The 19,403-nt window shown below is 43.7% G+C and overlaps 2 protein-coding genes across 6 annotated transcripts; both read left to right on the top strand.

Moving 5' to 3' along the window:
* Positions 1-1,073: 1,073 nt before the first annotated feature.
* On the top strand, positions 1,074-6,031 carry nfil3 (nuclear factor, interleukin 3 regulated). Of its 5 annotated transcripts, none has more exons than XM_056433044.1 (3): positions 1,074-1,222; positions 3,096-3,169; positions 4,124-6,031. In XM_056433044.1, exon 3 carries the CDS (start codon positions 4,190-4,192, stop codon positions 5,942-5,944), a length of 1,755 nt encoding a protein of 584 aa, XP_056289019.1. In that variant the 5' UTR covers positions 1,074-1,222; positions 3,096-3,169; positions 4,124-4,189; the 3' UTR covers positions 5,945-6,031. The 5 variants fall into 5 exon arrangements, with proteins under 5 accessions (XP_056289019.1, XP_056289016.1, XP_056289018.1 ...); XM_056433041.1 differs by having other exon boundaries at positions 2,794-3,169; XM_056433043.1 differs by having other exon boundaries at positions 1,074-2,937.
* A 2,430-nt stretch (positions 6,032-8,461) lies between these two features.
* On the top strand, positions 8,462-15,427 carry auh (AU RNA binding protein/enoyl-CoA hydratase). Its single transcript, XM_056433233.1, has 10 exons — positions 8,462-8,714; positions 9,885-9,952; positions 10,970-11,057; positions 11,303-11,389; positions 11,539-11,631; positions 12,086-12,142; positions 12,981-13,168; positions 13,298-13,348; positions 13,436-13,483; positions 14,477-15,427. Exons 1-10 carry the CDS (start codon positions 8,519-8,521, stop codon positions 14,552-14,554), a joined length of 954 nt encoding a protein of 317 aa, XP_056289208.1. The 5' UTR covers positions 8,462-8,518; the 3' UTR covers positions 14,555-15,427.
* The last annotated feature ends 3,976 nt before the right edge of the window (positions 15,428-19,403 follow it).

Raw genomic sequence — 19,403 nt, 5'->3', positions numbered from 1 at the left:
CAGGGGGGAATCGGACAATACAAGGTTCCTTATGAGTTTTAAATATTTCAGATGAAGCTTTATTGCTGTGTTGGGACAGACAGGTCGACACTGTTTGCAGCAGCCATCTTAAGTCTGCACTCCAGAGACCTTTACATGCACCCACTATCCAACACTGAGCCCTAGAGGCGTTTAGCAGAATGAGCAAAATAATAATGCAACAAACTTTTTAAAACCTTTTTTTATTGTGTCTTAATGCCTCCCTTTATCTAAATGAACCCAATGATGTAAACCTGTTTTGTAATTATTCTGCACTTTAAGTATACTTGAATAACTCATTATTATTATGGTCGTTATTAGTAATAGTAGCACTGCAGCTAGTTTCATCAGTGTATTCATTAAATCACATTATTTTTGACATTAAAAGCATCTGCAGTGGCCATTTGTCCAATAAATAAAAAATAAACACAAATCAAATGGCCACTGACGCTCCATGGGTTTGTTTCCGCAGCCAAAAGAAAGTAGTGTTGTATTCAGGATAACTTATTTAACTAAACAAAACAAGCAAACAAACAAAAGAACAAAGGAACTGGTAGAAACCCAGAGGCCTACCCAGGTGCATGCTGGTCCTGTACCTGCCTCCTCCTACATGTAACCACAGGTGCCCACAGTGTTGCCCAATTAACGAACAAATGAACAACCAAAAACCTAAATATATCTAGACAACAGCAACAACAAGTAATTAAACTAAACTAAAAACTATCGCAAGAAAAAGTTATTCTTATACATCAAAACCAAATAAACAAACAACCTGCATTATTAAACAATACTACTTGTCAATAAAATAACTAACTACTGATATTAAATAAATATCTCCAACAGCATCTGTAAGACTCGTGAACGTCTCACGCGCGGTGTCACCTAAAGCCCCACGCGCTCTGTGGATGACGACATGCATTTTAATGAGAGTTGTAGCTCTCTGTTGAAACGCACAGCCATTGGCTAACCTGAGAAAATGCCGCGTCCCGATTGGATGCCGGTAGCTGTCACTCAATTTCATTGCTGCTGATACACTTAGCCGCTGACCTACTAACACAGATCCACGACCAGCCACCTTGAGAGCAAGAAGCCAGGTGCTCGGCAACTTGTAGGAGTCCGTGGACGGTTTCAGTGGGCGGGGGGACCTCGCTTCTCATCGGTGCCAGACCCGCGGAGGAAACCTCGCACCAGGCGGCATAAAAAGGTAACGTTAAAGTCTTTATTTTGAAGTTAAAATGAAGCGGACTCCTAGCTAACTTCCTAAAAGAGACGTCCCGGAATCACAGCGGCGGCGGCGCGCGCGCGCGGCTAACATTAGTGAGCCAATTGACGCCGTCGTGTGTTTTAACGTCAGCCTGACGTCACCAAAAGACACAGAAACGAGGAGAATAGCCACGTCGAGTTACACGTCAAAAAGAAGAAAAGAAAAGAAAGGTGGACACGATTTAAAGCTCAAGCTCGCGGCCGACGCGCGTGTCTGTTGTTGTAACGGGGCACGCGCGTTTTAGCCGTTACAAAGCTGGTAACATAAAGACACGTTTCGCGCTGTGTCCTCGCGCGCGGGACGTTATAGCTTGTAGGTGACGTCACGGGAGCCCGTACGTAACGTTGCTCTCCCCGAGTGTGTCGAGGGCGGCGCGGCTCACTGTGAAGGGGGCGTGGTGTCACGAAGAGCCATGTCAACAAGAGGGAATGCTCACATGTCCGACACTCACCGAGGCGTTTGAACGCGCGCGCACACACACACACACTCGTAGAACCGGACACGGGACACGATGGAGGAATGTGGGACAATAGGACGCGTAGCACCGGGGCCAGAGAGCCCCGGCTGAACCGACGGTGACCTCGCCCCCCCCCCTCGCGTTACGGTAACATTACCTTCATTCTTCATCACGTGTGATCCACATTTAGTCTCGCCTGCCTCATTAGAAACGACCCTCATCATGTATAACAGCTGTTACGCAACATCTGGACTTCCTGTAAAATATATATGTTTTAAATCTCCCCCCCCCCCCCCCAATGAAAATAGATAATCCATCAAAAGAGTGGATCACATTTTGGGAAACATTTATAATAATATATATAATAGTCCAGCGTCGGAAAAACACCCTAGGGAAAAAAAGCCCTTAAGAAATATAATTTTGCCCCTGATATCAGTAGGAGAGGCACAAAATAGACCCCCATAACTTTCTCTAATACTTATGATTATTTAATGAACTTGTTAAAAACATTGTGGCCTATATGACCCGGTCCAGAATCTGTATACTACTGCCTAATAGTCTTATTATTGCCTAATAGTCTATTATTGCCTAATAGTCTTATTATTGCCTAATAGTCTTATTATTGCCTAATAGTCTTATTATTGCCTAATAGTCTATTATTGCCTAATAGTCTTATTATTGCCTAATAGTCTTGTTATTGCCTAATAGTCTTATTATTGCCTAATAGTCTTATTATTGCCATTTGATGATAATTGCTCATAAACTGTAAGCCTGAATAAGTATATTTATTGTTTTTGAACAAAGGTTAAATATTATTTCACAAGTTTAAAAAGTGCCCCCAATTTATTTTTAATTGCCCATAGATTTCCCCCCCCCCCCCCCCCCAAAAGATGTAAATGTCTACCGCCGATCTGATGTCAGGCCGATTTGAGATCAATTTAAAGTACCAGACATGAGTCTGTGACATGTAGTATTGTGTGTGCGTGTCTCCCTTCATCTAGACTTACTCTAAGGAGAGACCCCCCCCCCCCCCCCTAACCTTTCTTTCTCTTAGATCCCTTGTTTCCATAAACGGACATCTTCCCTGCAGCGGTCCTGACTCGGTTGTCGGGCCTCGGGTTACCGGCCGTGTCGGTCTGTTCGAGCTGCTGCCGCGACTACAGCTGTCCTCGTCCTTTGTTCCTTCTACTACGCTGATGTATGGCAGCCTTGGAAGCCCAAAACAGGCTAAATTGCCCTTTTTTAAAGTAGCTTTTCACTCTGAATATCTCTTTTACACTTAAGGGTTGAGATTAGTTTGAAAGGTCCATTCCCTGCCCAGTGTTGACCGTGAATTCCTTACGTCTGTCTTTCCAGTCGCGTCTCACTGCTTCACAACCCTGGGCAACCGGCACAGAGCTGCGACAGCTGGAGATACAGGTGGAAGACAAGTATGTGTGCAGCTCTTTGCTTGGTCAACAGTGGCTGTTAGTTTCTTCCACTAAATAATATTATATATATATATATAGTATATAGTTTGTTTACCTTGATGGGATGTAGAAGGAAATAATACATCAGGGTGGGTCAGAGGAGCAAAGGAGAAGAATGTGAATGAGAAGAGAGAGAAGGAGAGGAGAAGGAGAGAGAGGGCAGAGGAAAGTGTGCAGGAGACGAGAGAAAAGTGTGCAGGAGACCAGAGGAGAGGTGAGCAGCTCCCTTTGGCTGAATATCAGTTTCCAGGCTTGAGTTTTCCTGTAAGTGGAACGTTTTAAACCAATGCAGCCTTTCATAAAAATAACTCGTTAAACTTTATTGAATTTGAACATACACACACACACACACACACACACACACACACACACACACACGCCCCAGTCAAGCAGGGTTCTTGTTATTGTCCTGTGGTGCTGATGTTTAACAGATGACGACGACGACGTGCATCATTAAAACTACTCATGACGAGATTTGTTTTAATCCATAAAAACTGTTTTTTATTTATTTATCATTTGAATTGTGTGTTTTCATGAAGACATAAAAAACTCAATTACCATAAAGTAAAAGTCTAACACGTAGACATGTCTCTGGTCTACTGACTGCAATGAAAGCATCCTCTGTGGAGCAGCTGCTCTAACGAACATCAAAGGGATCAATATCTGTGAATATTGATCAATAATTAGTATCAGCTGCAAAAGAAATGATGTCATTGACCTCGCAGTTATATTTACTCCCTTTGTTTTCCTTTAGTGCTGATCTTAATGTAAACAACTTATCTCAAACTTTAAACTAGATAGTTTAAACTAATTAGTTTAAACTAGTTTAACTGGTTTAAACCGGTTTAAACTAACTAGTTTAAACCGGTTTAAACTTGACACCACATCTCAACCTGTTTGTCTGTTGTTCCTCAGGTTAGTGGATTAATCCACGTTGTCATTATGGCGCCGAGTTAAAGACCTTTGACCCCTGAAGGTCACATGATGCAATCAATCAAGCGAGAGCTGGACTTCCCGAAGCCCTACGGCGCCGAGGGGACCGGCAGAGACCCGTCGGACCTCAACGCCTCCAGAACCGCCGGCCGCAGGAAGAGGGAGTTCATCCCGACGGAGAGGAAAGACGAGCTCTACTGGGACCGCCGGCGCAAGAACAACGAGGCGGCCAAGCGCTCGCGGGAGAAGCGCCGGGTCAACGACGTGGTTCTGGAGAGCCGGCTGGCGGTCCTGGGCCAGGAGAACGCCGCCCTGAAGGCCGAGCTGCTGGCGCTGAAGCTGAAGTTTGGCCCGGCGAGCTCGGCCGCCTACGCCCGAGAAGTCTGGAGCGCCGCCGCCGACCGCCACCGGGGGCCCGCCCCGCCCGGCGCCGGACGAAGTTCTTCCAGCGGCGTGTCGGAGCGCGGCGGCAGCTGCATCTCGGTCATCAAGCACTCGCCCCACGCGCCCCACACCCGGGTCAAGGTGGAACCGGCGGAGAACCGCAGCTACGCTCAAGAGAACCGCAGCTACACTCAAGAGAACCGCAGCGACCCACAAGAGAACCGCAACTGCGCTCAAGAGAACCGCAGCTACACTCAAGAGAACCGCAGCGACCCTCAAGAGAACCGCAGCTGTGCTCAAGAGAACCACAGCGACCCACAAGAGAACCGCAGCGACCCACAAGAGAACCGCAGCTGTGCTCAAGAGAACCGCAGCTACACTCAAGAGAACCGCAGCGACCCACAAGAGAACCGCAGCGACCCACAAGAGAACCGCAGCTGTGCTCAAGAGAACCGCAGCTACACTCAACAGAACTGCAGCTGTGCTCAAGAGAACCGCAGCTACACTCAAGAGAACCGCAGCGACCCACAAGAGAACCGCAGCTGTGCTCAAGAGAACCGCAGCGACCCACAAGAGAACCGCAGCTGTGCTCAAGAGAACCGCAGCGACCCACAAGAGAACCGCAGCTGTGCTCAAGAGAACCGCAGCTACACTCAAGAGAACCGCAGCTGTGCTCAAGAGAACCGCAGCTACACTCAAGAGAACCGCAGCGACCCACAAGAGAACCGCAGCTGCGCTCAAGAGAACCGCAGCGACCCACAAGAGAACCGCAGCTGTGCTCTAGAGAACCGCAGCTGCGCTCAAGAGAACCGCAGCGACCCACAAGAGAACCGCAGCTGTGCTCAAGAGAACCGCAGCGACCCACAAGAGAACCGCAGCTGCGCTCAAAAGAACCTCAGTCCCTGCGGGTTCTCCCGGGCCGGCCCGTTGTGCGGCGCTTTCTCCCAGCAGCTCTCCGGCGGGTCGCCCGGCGCCTCGCCCCGGAGCTCGGACGACGGCGCCGTGAGCAAGTGGTCGGACGGCGAGGACGAGCAGCGGGTCCCCAGAGCGGCGGGCGACCCGAGGAGCGTCATCGTCTCCACGCACAAGGCGCCGCACGCCGGTTCCGGCTCCTCCTCCGCTCTGCCCCACAAACTGAGGCTCAAGGCCAGAACCGTCCGCGTCAGAGCGGAGGCCGTGGAGCGAGAGGACGACCGGGCCGCCGGGCCTCGGGCCGCCGGGCCCCCCCGGTGCCCTCTGGCCCTGCAGGTCAGCGCCATGCAGCGCTGGGCCCGGCGGAGCCGGCTCACCTCGAGCTCCGTCCCGTACGGGTCAGAACTATCGGACGCCGGCCACTCGTTTCTCCCGAGAGGCTCCGCCTCCCCGAGCCGGCCGACCGCGCGGCAGGGGTCCGTGAGCGCCGGCCGGAGCCCCAGCTGACCGGCGTGAGCCGAGCGGCGCCGCGAAGCTCCGGAGGCAACTTTTTGTTTTCTACTTTTTTTATTTCATTGCATTTCCACTGAATTTGTTTTCTACTGAAGTTAAAGAATGTTTTGATGAGCACAAAAACGAGTTGATGACAACAAAGTGTGTGTGTGAGGAATCTGTTTTAAGCTAACATAGTTTTGTTATTTTATCTGTTTGTTTGTTTTATTTCTACCACCTTTAAAAAAAAATACATTTAATTCCTGGGTTAATAATTTTATTAGAATTTGCGAGACGTTTCCTGGAAAGAGCAAATAAATGTAAACAAACTACCGAGGACACGGATGTTTAACCTGTTATTAAATGAGCTGCTGATGTTCTCTTGTTGTTTACAGATGAACAGTCAAACTGAGGAATTTGGAAATATTAAATTATTTCCTGCCGAGTTGCCCAATAATGTTTACCTTATTATTTGTTGTTAATGTCTGTCTAAGAATGTGGGCCTGTAAAACACTTATTAAACAACGCTGCTCGCCTTCATCACTTCAGTAAACAACGCTGCTCGTCTTCATCACTTCAGTAAACAACGCTGCTCGTCTTCATCACTTCAGTAAACAATGCTGCTCGTCTTCATCACGTCAGTACACAACGCCACTCGTCTTCATCACTTCAGTAAACAACGCTGCTCGTCTTCATCACTTCAGTAAACAACGCCGCTCACCTTCATCACTTCAGTAAACAACGCCGCTCACCTTCATCACGTCATTAATCCTCGTGTCGCCTTAGGATTAATTTGACCCCATTCAATGTTTAATGTCGGTGTTCTTTCGGTAGTCAACAAACATAAAGTGCCTCACACTTAAACTTGGAAAACAATATTAATTCTAATAATTTTCTGGAGGTTTTAATTGCTGGCGTCAAATTGAACCCAAAGGGTAAAATATGTTAGTAAATATAAAGGTAACAGGAGGGTGAAACATTGAATCGGGTCAAAATGACCCTAAGGCGACAGGAGGGTTAAACAACGCTACTCGTCTTCATCACTTCAGTAAACATAGCTGCTCACCTTCATCACGTCATTAAACAACGCTGCTCGTCTTCATCACTTCAGTAAACAACGCCGCTCGTCTTCACGTCAGTAAACAACGCTGCTCGTCTTCATCACTTCAGTAAACAACGCTGATTCTACCCAAACTTTATTATTTGTGACGGTGTTAACTGTTGTGGAATCTAAAGCCACCCTGTAACGGTTTGGGGGGGTTACATCATACCTCCACCATCTTTGTAGTTCATTTGATGGCTTCCTTCAGACAGCTTTGGGTGGTATTCAAGTGCAAGTCCAGATATCTGGATCTGATCTCAAGATTTATTGTAATGTTGAGTTTGTGTTTACAATAAATGTCTCGTCACTGAACAGAGAAGTTTATTTGTTTTATTTCTTTAGATGATTCAATAACAACAACAAACACAACACTGTCCCCAAAAGAGACCGTGAATTCTGAAGGATGCTGATAATATATTATTATAATATCAATGCTGTTACCTAACTAAATCAATTTACTGAAGTACAATTTATAGGTATATTTTAATTATGTTCATGTTATGCAACTTTGTTCTTCATCTCAGAAATATTGCTATTTTTACTCTTCATTTAAAAACTGTACTTTCTTGCAGATTCATATTTTTTTATATAAAATCAACTAATACATTAGGATGTATTATAATTTGTTTAACCACTTAACAGTGTTTACAGTAATTTAAATGATCTCTACTAAAGTTGATTAATGCATCAATACTAATTATCCAGTATTATGCTGATAATATATAATTTTTATATCAATTCTGCTACTCAACTAAATCAATTCACCCAGGTACTGTTCTCTTGTACCATGTGGAGGTATACTTTCATTATTTTAATTTTATGCAACTGTACTAATTGTTATTCTTTTACTCCTTTTATTTGGAAACGTCTCAATTCTTAGCTTGCAGATTCATATTTTTTATATAAAATCAACTCATACATTAGAATGTATTTTAATATATTAAACATTATTTACAGTGATTAAAATTATGTATATCTTTTAACATTAAAGATGAATAAATACATGAATGCATCTATAATTATTTTGCTGATAATATATAATTATAATATCAATGCTGCTACTCAACTAAATCAATTCACCCAGGTACTGTTACTAATTATTATACTTTTACTTCTTTTATTTGGAAACTTCTTAATATTTAGCTTGCAGATTCATATTTTTAATATAAAATCAACTATACATTAGAATGTATCATTATACATTAAACAGTATTTACATCGATTAAAATAATTATATCTTTTAACATTAAAGATGAATAAATACATTAATGCATCAATAATAATTATCCAGTATTCTATAATATTCTGAAATTTCAAAGGATATGTTAATACTAATGCTTGTGTAATATCACCCTTAATTACCGACATATTTCTACTCGAGTCAAAGTATTGCGTAACGTCGCACATGAGTCTCCCGAGTCACGTGACGAGGGACCACGTGACCCGGGTTGAGAGTTGAAAGTCAAGCTGCTGCTGCTGTCCTCGGCATGGCGGTTCAGGTCGGACGCAGAGTCCTGCTGCAGGCGGTCCGGGTCCAGGCCCCGGGGGGTCCGGGTCCGAGGCGGTACGTGGGGCTCGGTGGAGCCTCGTCCGCCTCGCGCCCTGACGGTCACGGCGCGCGACACTACAGCTCGGACCCGAAGGAGGACCTATGCGTGAGACACCTGGACGGGGAGGACGCCGGTAAGTCCCCGGTAGGAGTCCGGTACTGAGACAACGGCCGGTACCGTCCAGACCCCTGGTCCAGGATTTAATATGAAACCCTTGTCGGGACTAAAGTCCGCCATCCCGACGCAAGTAGGGAGTCCCGTACGCGATGACGTCACCTTTTTAAAATTGTATTTACATAAGTGCAAAGTCCCACCTCTACAAACCCGGAAGTCATACAGAGTAGGGGAGCGTCTCGCTCTGGTCACGTGATCAGCTGCAGCAGACCTGAGATCAGCCATCGTAAATCAGCTATATATATATATAAAATATATTTTATTTATATAAAATATATTTTTTAAAGTAATTAAATATATATATTTCATTTAACACATATATAATTATATATTATTTTAACACCTTTTATTAGCGTTAATATATATATGAATAATGTATTCATTTATATATATATGAATAATTTATATATGATAAATATGTTATATATAGCATATTTATCATATAATGTATATTTAAAAAAAATATATATATAGATATATTAACAAAAATAAAAGGTGTTAAAATAATATATTTAATTTTAATTTTTTAAATTTGATTCCAGACTCATGAGTCCATAAAGCAACAAATACAACAACAAAGTATAAAATACAATACGAGGACTCTAATAAGAGAGCTCGTACATATTGACGAGTTGTGTAGATGTTCGTGAAACAGATCCAGGATCAGCACATTCGCATTACTTTAGTAAAGTCTTAATTCGCAGAAACTTTTCTAAAATCTCAGTTTTATTCACTCAAACTTTTATTTCTGACTCGAGGTCCAGATAGTAGAAAACATTAAAATAGAATAAAATGTATACAAAATCACAAGTAAAATACATAGAACTACGAATGCTTCATAAATAGACAGCTGGGACTGGTAGAACTAAACTATTATTATTATTACTGATGTCCGACTGCTGTTATCTTATTGTATTAATCATAATATTGTTAGAATAAAACAGTTTCAGTATGTCATTCCTAAAGTATTATATGGTGGATCTTGCATGCACAACATTTCTGTTTTCATGATCTCTATTGAAGATTATTGTGTTTTAAGTTGTGAGTAATGTCCACCCTCTGTGGACAATAAAGGTTTATTGTGTTGAATGATGTGATGAGTCGTTGTGGTGGGCCTCTTGTCTTTCAGGTATCGTCGTCATTGGGCTAAATCGACCCAAAGCAAAAAATTCCATCAGCAAAAATCTGGTGAACATGGTACGTATGGCTGTTTACCTTTTATTAAAACGTGTCTATTTATCAAAAATGACATGGACAATCTTTGGTTTCAATGTATTTATTTCGTGAAAGTTTAAAAATATAAAACATTGGACTTGCTTGACGAGCCGTTGGTGTTTGGGGGCGTGCACCTCCCTTCCTCTTGACCCCGGTGACCTCTCGAGTGAATGGAAACAGAGTGGTCAATAGATCTTATATTATTACTACTATTAAATTAACTCAGTTTATTTTGTATTGCCCAAAATCTCAAATCACAACCTCCCCTCAGAGGGCTGTACAGTCTGCACACATACGACACCCCTGACCTTTGACCTCACATCGCATCAGGGAGATTATGCTGCCGTTTTTTAATTTAATTTAATTCTTATTTTGCACATAAAATCCTTAAAATTAAATGACAAATTTGATGGGAGAGGTCAAGAAGCCAGAGGCGAGTACCGACATGAGGAAAAAAACTACGCCGACATAATTTGACATAAAATAAACAGAACATCAGTAAACAATAATGCAATAAAAACAAACAAATGTATATACACATAAAATATTTAAATATATAAAATTATATATATATATATATTTGTTTTGTATATATATTATTTGTTTTTATTTAAATATTATATATATATATAATATTGCTATATAATGATGTCGAAAAAGGCAATATCATCAACTATAACATTATTACGTATTTTTCATATAGAGAATGTTCACTTTCCATATATATATACATACATCTCAATAGTTGATAAACAGGAATAATTTCTGATCATATTTATAATAATCAACTAAAATACCGTATGAGTGACTCAACTGACGCTACGCTAATCCCTCCTCACCTCCTTTCTGCTTTCAATATAACCGACGCTCCTCTTCCTCTTTTTATTTTTCAGGATCTTGTCTTCAAGCTTCAAATGAAATGTTCTGTTTTTTTGTCTCATTTCATTCTTTTTGTGATTACAAGATGAGTTTAACAGTTTCAGTGAAACTCTCCTCCAGATGCTGGAGGCCGTGGAGGACGTGAAGAAGGACCACCGGGTGAGGAGCCTCATCATCTGCAGCCTGGTCCCAGGGATCTTCTGCGCAGGTCTGGAGCCTCGTTACACTCCTCCTCTTCGTCGTATCCTTCCTCTTTCTCCTCTTCGTCGTCTTTACATCCCTGCTCCCTCTTCGTCGTCTTTACATCCCTGCGCCCTCTTCGTCGTCTTTACATCCCTGCTCCCTCTTCGTCGTCTTTACATCCCTGCTCCCTCTTCGCGGTCTTTACACTCCTGTTCCTCCTCGTCTTCGTCGTACCTTCTTCACGCCTCCTCGTGACTCTGTTGACCACAGGTGCCGACCTGAAGGAGCGGGCCAAGATGCACCAGAGTGAAGTGGCACCCTTCGTGTCCAAAGCCAGAGCGCTGATCACGGAGCTCGGTAACGGCGGCGCTGATCCACTCGGTTCACACCTGGAGACTCGAATGTGTTTCTGTTCTTTGAATAGACGGCGATGCGTTTCGTGCCTCTTTCTTTTTTTTCTGCCCGTCTTTACGGCGTCTCGGTGTCTCCCTCGTCTTCCTCCTCAGGGAACCTCCCCATGCCGACCATCGCCGCCATCGACGGCGCCGCCCTGGGAGGCGGCTTGGAGATGGCCCTCGCCTGTGACATCAGAATCACCGGTAAGACCCCGACGGGTTCATGAGAATGTATTTAAATATATATATATATATATGAATGAATATAAACATCAACGTGTGCAGACGTCTGGCTCAGCACGCTGAAGGGATAAGGCTTTAACAGGAGTGTGTGAGCGTGAGTGAGTGAGCCTGTTTGAGCGTGTGTGTGTGTGTGTGTGTGTGTGTGTCAGATGTTTATGTTGCCATAAAATTCCTCAGTCATTATTGATGCAGGATATCCAGCGTCTGAGAGGTCAGAGTGCAGTGACACTCCGCTGTGTGTCTTTCTAACACACACTGTGTGTACTCCGTTGTGTATCTTTCTAACACACACTGTGTGTACTCCGTTGTGTGTCTTTCTAAGACACTGTGTGTACTCCGCTGTATGTCTTTCTAACACACTGTGTAGTACTGGTGCTCGTTTCCATAGTTACACTGAATCCTTTGATCTCCTCAGCCAACACGGCGAAGATGGGCCTGGTGGAGACCAAACTGGCCATCATCCCCGGAGCAGGTGATACTTCCTGTGACTCATGTCTTCATGTTGCCTTCGAGGGACGGCAGTGGATCAGGAGGTTTGAAATGTTCCTCTTAAAGGAACAGTACATCGTCTCCTTCCACTGAGGAGTCCAATGTTATCCTGAGACTTGTTTACAGAGCGGCAGAAACGCTGATGTCATGTTTTCATCCGGAACGTCGGCCGGCTTCCTGAACGGCGTTCCTCCGGTCATGGAAAACCTGGAAAGGTCCTGGAATTTTAAAATGGTTATTACCAGGCCTGGAAAAATCCTGGGCGGGAAAAAAATCCCCGAAGTTTTGGAAAAGTCCTGGAAGTTTGTTTTATTCATGTGTGCATTTTCTGAGTTTTAAATATTTAATATGCTTTTAAAAGAAAGACGCTCTAAATATAAGCCGGCGTACGCTCTCTCATACTCGCAACGCACATGTTTCCCACTGCAAGTGAACGCACCTTAACTGAAAAGACATGCATGTTTATTCTTTTAATCTAAACTATTGTTTCTCATTCATTTGAGTCATTTAAGGTTATTTACTGGATGCTTTAGAATTCTCTTTGTTAGTTTAAATACAACATTCTATCACTTTTTCATGTAGACACGAGATTGTACTAAATATTCGGTCATGGAAATTTGGTTTAAAGTCCTGGACACCCATCGGTCAGCATGTCTATGACCCCTGACCCTAGAAAAGTATTCACTTCCTCACGCCGGCACATTCACTAGACTGTATGCCAGGAAGGACACTTGAAAGCCCCCCGTCCTCCCGAGGCAGCATCCTTCACACAGGAAGTGACCCGTGGTTGACGCCATGTCCCCCCCCCCCCCCGTGTGCAGGTGGCACCCAGCGTCTCCCGCGGTTGATCGGCGCCTCTCTGGCCAAGGAGCTCATCTTCGCGGCCCGCGTGGTCGACGGGGCGGAGGCGTGCCGCCTCGGGCTCGCCAACCACTCGGTGGAGCAGAACGACCGCGGAGACGCCGCCTACCTGCGGGCGCTGGAGCTCGCTCGCGAAATCAACCCTCAGGTACCCCGAGAGCTCGGCGACGTCGTGAACACAGAGACGACGGCGATGTCGTCGTAGATGTTGGATCAGGGCGACGCCAGCTTGGACTTTTTCAAAACGGCCGCCGCTTGTTTCTTTGTGTCTCCGCAGGGTCCCATCGCAATAAGGATGGCCAAACTGGCCATCAACCAGGGCATCGAGGTGAGCGCCGATGTGTGTGTGAGCCGCTCGGGGAACCGGAGTCCCATGAGAACTTTATGTTCCACTAAGAGTCGCCTTGTCTTTCAGGTGGATCTCTCTACCGGTCTGGCTATCGAGGAGGCGTGCTACGCCCAGGTGAGGAGCGCCCACGGGTTTCACCCGTGAGGTCGTCGGTTCCGACGTCGTCCAAGAAGAACGGAAGAGAAGCGATATTTAAAATTATTCCACATTTTGAGTATAACATCTTATTTCCATGAGTCTTAGTCGCGCCATTTACATGAAACATGTATTTATGACTCGTTCATCCAGAGACTTACAGCAACTGTGGGGGTCAGTAGGTCCGTCTTTTAACCAGGGGGTTGGCGGTTCAATCCCCGCCCTAGTCGATATGCCCTTGAGCAAGACGCTACACCCTGAGTAGCTCCGGGTGTCTGTGGCTACCGTGTGTGAGCCAAACTGTACGGTTCTTGGATCAAAAGTTAAATTACATGTAATGATGTAATGGGGAAATGAAGCGAAAAGAGGAGGGGTCCCAGAACCGAGCCCTGGGGGACCTCGCCGCGAGGCTGTAGTGTTAGGTCTGTACTTCTGTACGTGAGTTTATTTAATTGAGGGTTAACTCCAAAACTAAAAGGAAATGACCGGTTTGTCAATGAGGTCCGGTGAGATGAGAAGGACTTTTTAAAAGATATAAAAGAGTTGGATGTGGAAAATGTAATTCAGGTGACCTTCACTCAATGCTCAGGGTTCCTACGGTCATGGAAAACCTGGAAGTCAACGAATTTTAAAATGGTCATTTCCAGGCCTGGAGAAGTCATGGAAAAAACTAAAATTTTGAAGTTTGAAATAATTAATGTGTTTTTTAAAGAAAGACGCTCAAAATATAAGCCGGCGTACGCTCTCGATACGCAACATGTTCTAAATTTTTCGTGTTTATACCGAGATTTCAGTTTGGTCATGGAAATTTGGTTTAAAGTCCTGGAAATCCACTGGTCAAAATATGTAAGAACCCTGAATGCAGTACCTGAACGCATCTTGTGTCGAACACCTTTATATATGAAAGTTCTACTTTTAAGACGCCTCAGTGCCGGATCTCCTCTCAGTACCGACACCGGTGTTGTTTTCCAGGTGATACCGACCAAGGATCGCCTGGAGGGTTTGTCCGCCTTCAAGGAGAAGAGGCGTCCTCACTTCAAGGGGGAGTGACGCCTCACTCCTCCTCCTCCTCCCAGAGGCCAGACCCAGGGTTCTGCTTCAGCACATCTCTACGGGGGGAACCGGTGCAGAACCCGGAGGACGTCCGTCTGAACGCAGGACATTCGAGTATTTTCTCCAGTGACTGGAATGTTCAGGTGTAAAATACCTGCTGGGTACAACAACCATCAACTAACCAACCAACCAACCATCGGCCACAACTTACCAAACCAACTTTAAAATGTAAATCACGACTCACTTCAACCGGTTGCTAGTTACTAACCTCTTGACTAGTGAGCCGAGAGCCATCGCCATGTCTGCTTCACTCGGCATGCCGTCCCGCTTCATCGCTGTTTTACTCTGGAAGCAACGCACCTGAATACCACCAGGGCGCGTCTGCATGAAATACAGAAATGCACTCTAGGTTTTGCTCTTACTTCTTGATTTGAGACTCGCGTTCACCAAATCAGACGATGTGTCCGTTGCCAGGCGTCACTTTCACTGGACCGGCCGGCGCCTCGGAGACGTTGACGAGATTTAAACCCAAGGGACCTTTTTGTTGAGAAACGCGATGCGACGTCGCGCCGCGATGGCCGACCAGCCACCGAGCCGCGGGGGGCGGGGGGCGGTCGCTTTGTGTTCATAGGCCATTAAAAAGTGACACGTCAACACGGCGGCACCGCCTCACCATGACCACATGGCCTGATTTGGTGTGCATGCGGCCTCGATGAAGGGTCTGGGTTCCTCTACGGGGCGGACGGGTTGTCTGATCCCAAACTTTATGTTTTGTCATAAGTACACGGAGGAAGTGTGTACTTGTACTCGTGCTGGATGATGATGATGTACAAATGTTCACATGATTGTAATAAAAAAAATAATTCTGTATCTCTGCATTTCCTCTCTGTCGGGGAACAAAGACTTCGGTCCGTGTTGTAAATGGAGTCGTGTGATTGGACCCTGAACACATCGCCTTTCAAGTCCTCTCACAACCCAAAGGTCTTTAAACTATACATGTCGTCCTTCGCCAAATCACACTGATGGGAGGAGCTACCATGTGAGGTACACCTGATGGGAGGAGCTAACATGACATCTATTGTTCATCTGGTCTCATGACATCTATTGTTAACCTGGTCTCATGACATCTATTGTTCATCTGGTCTCATGACATCTATTGTTCATCTGGTCTCATGACATCTATTGTTCACCTGGTCACATGACATCTATTGTTCACCTGTTCACATGACATCTATTGTTCATCTGGTCTCATGACATCTATTGTTCATCTGGTCTCATGACATCTATTGTTCACCTGGTCACATGACATCTATTGTTCATCTGTTCACATGACATCTATTGTTCATCTGGTCTCATGACATATATTGTTCATCTGTTCACATGACATATATTGTTCATCTGGTCTCATGACATCTATTGTTCATCTGGTCACATGACATCTATTGTTCATCTGGTCTCATGACATCTATTGTTCACCTGGTCACATGACATCTATTGTTCATCTGTTCACATGACATCTATTGTTCATCTGGTCTCATGACATATATTGTTCATCTGTTCACATGACATATATTGTTCATCTGGTCTCATGACATCTATTGTTCATCTGGTCACATGACATCTATTCATCTGGTCACATGACATCTATTGTTCATCTGGTCTCATGACATCTATTGTTCACTTGGTCACATGACATCTATTGTTCATCTGTTCACATGACATCTATTGTTCATCTGGTCTCATGACATATATTGTTCATCTGGTCTCATGACATCTATTGTTCACCTAATCACATGACATCTATTGTTCATCTGGTCACATGACATCTATTGTTCATCTGGTCTCATGACATATATTGTTCATCTGGTCTCATGACATCTATTGTTCATCTGGTCTCATGACATCTATTGTTCATCTAGTCACATGACATCTATTGTTCATCTGGTCACATGACATCTATTGTTCATCTGGTCTCATGACATATATTGTTCATCTGGTCACATGACATCTATTCATCTGGTCACATGACATCTATTGTTCATCTGGTCTCATGACATCTATTGTTCACCTGGTCACATGACATCTATTGTTCATCTAGTCACATGACATCTATTGTTCATCTGGTCACATGACATCTATTGTTCATCTGGTCACATGACATCTATTGTTCATCTGGTCTCATGACATCTATTGATCATCTGGTCACATGACATCTATTGTTCATCTTGTCACATGACATCTATTGATCACCTGGTCACATGACATCTATTGTTCATCTGGTCTCATGACATCTATTGTTCATCTGGTCACATGACATCTATTGTTCATCTGGTCTCATGACATCTATTGTTCACCTGGTCACATGACATCTATTGTTCATCTGGTCACATGACATCTATTGTTCACCTGGTCACATGACATCTATTGTTCATCTAGTCACATGACATATGTTGTTCACCTGGTCACATGACATCTATTGTTCATCTGGTCACATGACATCTATTGTTCATCTGGTCACATGACATCTATTCTTCTGTCCTCTGTTGCTCTCTTGAAGGTTTTTTACCTTTTTTTCCCCCATAAAGGTTTTTTTTTCTATTTCTTGGGAGTTGTTCCTGATCCGATGTGAGGTCAAAGGTCAAAGGTCAGGGATGTCGCATGTCTACAGATTGTAAAGCACTCTGACGGGGATTTGTAATTTGTGATTTTGGGCTATTCAAAATGAACTGAATTGAATGCTCCAGGCCCTGGTGGGGTCAGGGTCCCCAGGAGGATCTGGAGGGTTCAGGCCTGTGAGCAGGCGGTTGGGGCCCCGGTCGGCGGTTGGGGCCCCGGTCCCTGTGGCTTGGTGCAGCAGCTCAGAAGCCGACATCCTTCCGGCAGATGTCCCAGCTCTGAGCCGAGGATCCCACCACAAGGCGAGGTTGCGTAAAAGAGAAAGACCGGTTGCCCGATACCGGAGGCCTGAGGCCAGACGCCGGCGCTCATGGGAAACATCGAGCTGCATCCTGGACGCTCAGTTGTTTTGGGGGACGGTTTGAAGTTACCGCGGCAACGGCTGAGCAGATGTTTCTGTTTCACCTCCGAAATCCATCAAAGGTTTTTTCAACATCTCAACTGTGTATATATACATATGTATATATCTATACATATATAGAGATATATACATATGTATATATGTATATATCTATACATATATAGAGATATATACATTTATATATTTATATGTATATATATATATATGTGTATATATATCAATATCTACATGTATATATATACTGTCGAGCTGTTGAAATATGTTTGTATATATGTGTATATATACATTATATATGTATATATATGTATTTATATAAGTCTATATATATAAATATATATATATATGTGCATAAATATACATATATACTGTCAAGCTGTTGAAATATGTTGGTATATGTATATGTGTCTATATATACACAGTATATATGTGTATATATACACAGTATATGTGTATATATACAGTATATATGTATATATATACATGTATATATGTACATATGTGTATGTATATAGTATATATATCTACATATGTGTGTATGTATATAGTATATATATATATATATATATATAGTATAAAATCTGCTACTTAAAAACTAAACAATATATATTTTAATCAACTAAATCAAAATTATATTTAACCCAACAACTTTTCATACACTAAACTTTTCAAGAAGAAAACTTTTTGAGGTTCAAATCTTTGTTTAAACTCTGGCTTCCTCAGTGGAGCTGCTCTCTGCTGCTCTCTGCTGCACCCTGCTGGTCTCCCAGCGCACCAACACCTTCAGACCGGCCCATCCGGATCAACTGGACTGGATCCAAAAGACTGAAGTGGAGTTATTCACAGTAAGTATTCAGTTTATAGTTTCCACTAAATTGCTATAATAATAAAAAACTGTAATTCCAGTTTATTTCATCAACTAATTCAGTTTAGACAACGTTTGGTGGGAGAATCATTTAGTGCTGAAAGGCAGCTCACTGTTTATGATATAATATATATACTAGGGTTGTTAGCGTTAACGCGTTAATCTATGCGATTAATTTGGCCGCGTTAACGCACTAAAATATTTTAACGCAATTAACGCAAATTTTTTTTTTCTTTAAACCGCGGCAGTACGGTTTGACACTGTTTCCGTTTTTAAAACAATCATTTCTCCGCGAAAATAAAGAGCAGAAATCAGTTTAACTCGTGGATGAATCAGTCGGGTTTCCTCCTGCTCCTCCTTCCTCCCGTCTCCCCCTCTGACACACAGAGGAACAGAGGGGCGACGTGTCGGGGGACGCGGCGCGGAAAGAACTCGACACACGAAACCTTCAACGTGATTGGTCAATCCGTTTGTCTGTCAACATTTCGGGGGGAAAAAACCAATGAACACTCAGTAAATCACAAAGGACCTCCCACCTCACAGGTTAGGCTCATTTAGCAGCCTGTCAGTCAGAGAACCAGAGGACACGGCGCGAGGACAATGAGGCTCATTTCAGAGCTGAGATTGTTCTGGAATGTTTGATGTAGAACACGTGGGGGTGTGTCACATGCAAAAGACTTTAAACGGTGAATTTAATTTATTTTGTAAAATGCCCCCAGCCTCCAGAGGGTTAACGTGACATATTTGAATGTCAGTCAGTTACCAAGGCCACTGGTTCTGCTGCTGTTCAGTGTTAAAGATGACAGGACCAATGGGGTCTCAATATACCTCATTTTTTTTACTAATCTGATGTTTCACTGAAGAAACAATTTATCATCCACGATATTAAATACCTCGCTGGCACTGTATATGTAGGAGCCTCTTTGAAAACACAGCTCTGTGTGAAG

Source organism: Pseudoliparis swirei, chromosome 15 (genome assembly GCF_029220125.1).
Source record: "Pseudoliparis swirei isolate HS2019 ecotype Mariana Trench chromosome 15, NWPU_hadal_v1, whole genome shotgun sequence".
NCBI classification, from domain to species: domain Eukaryota; kingdom Metazoa; phylum Chordata; class Actinopteri; order Perciformes; family Liparidae; genus Pseudoliparis; species Pseudoliparis swirei.
The sequence above is the reverse complement of the archived record's forward strand: the minus strand, read 5'-3'. Positions and strand labels throughout refer to the sequence as shown.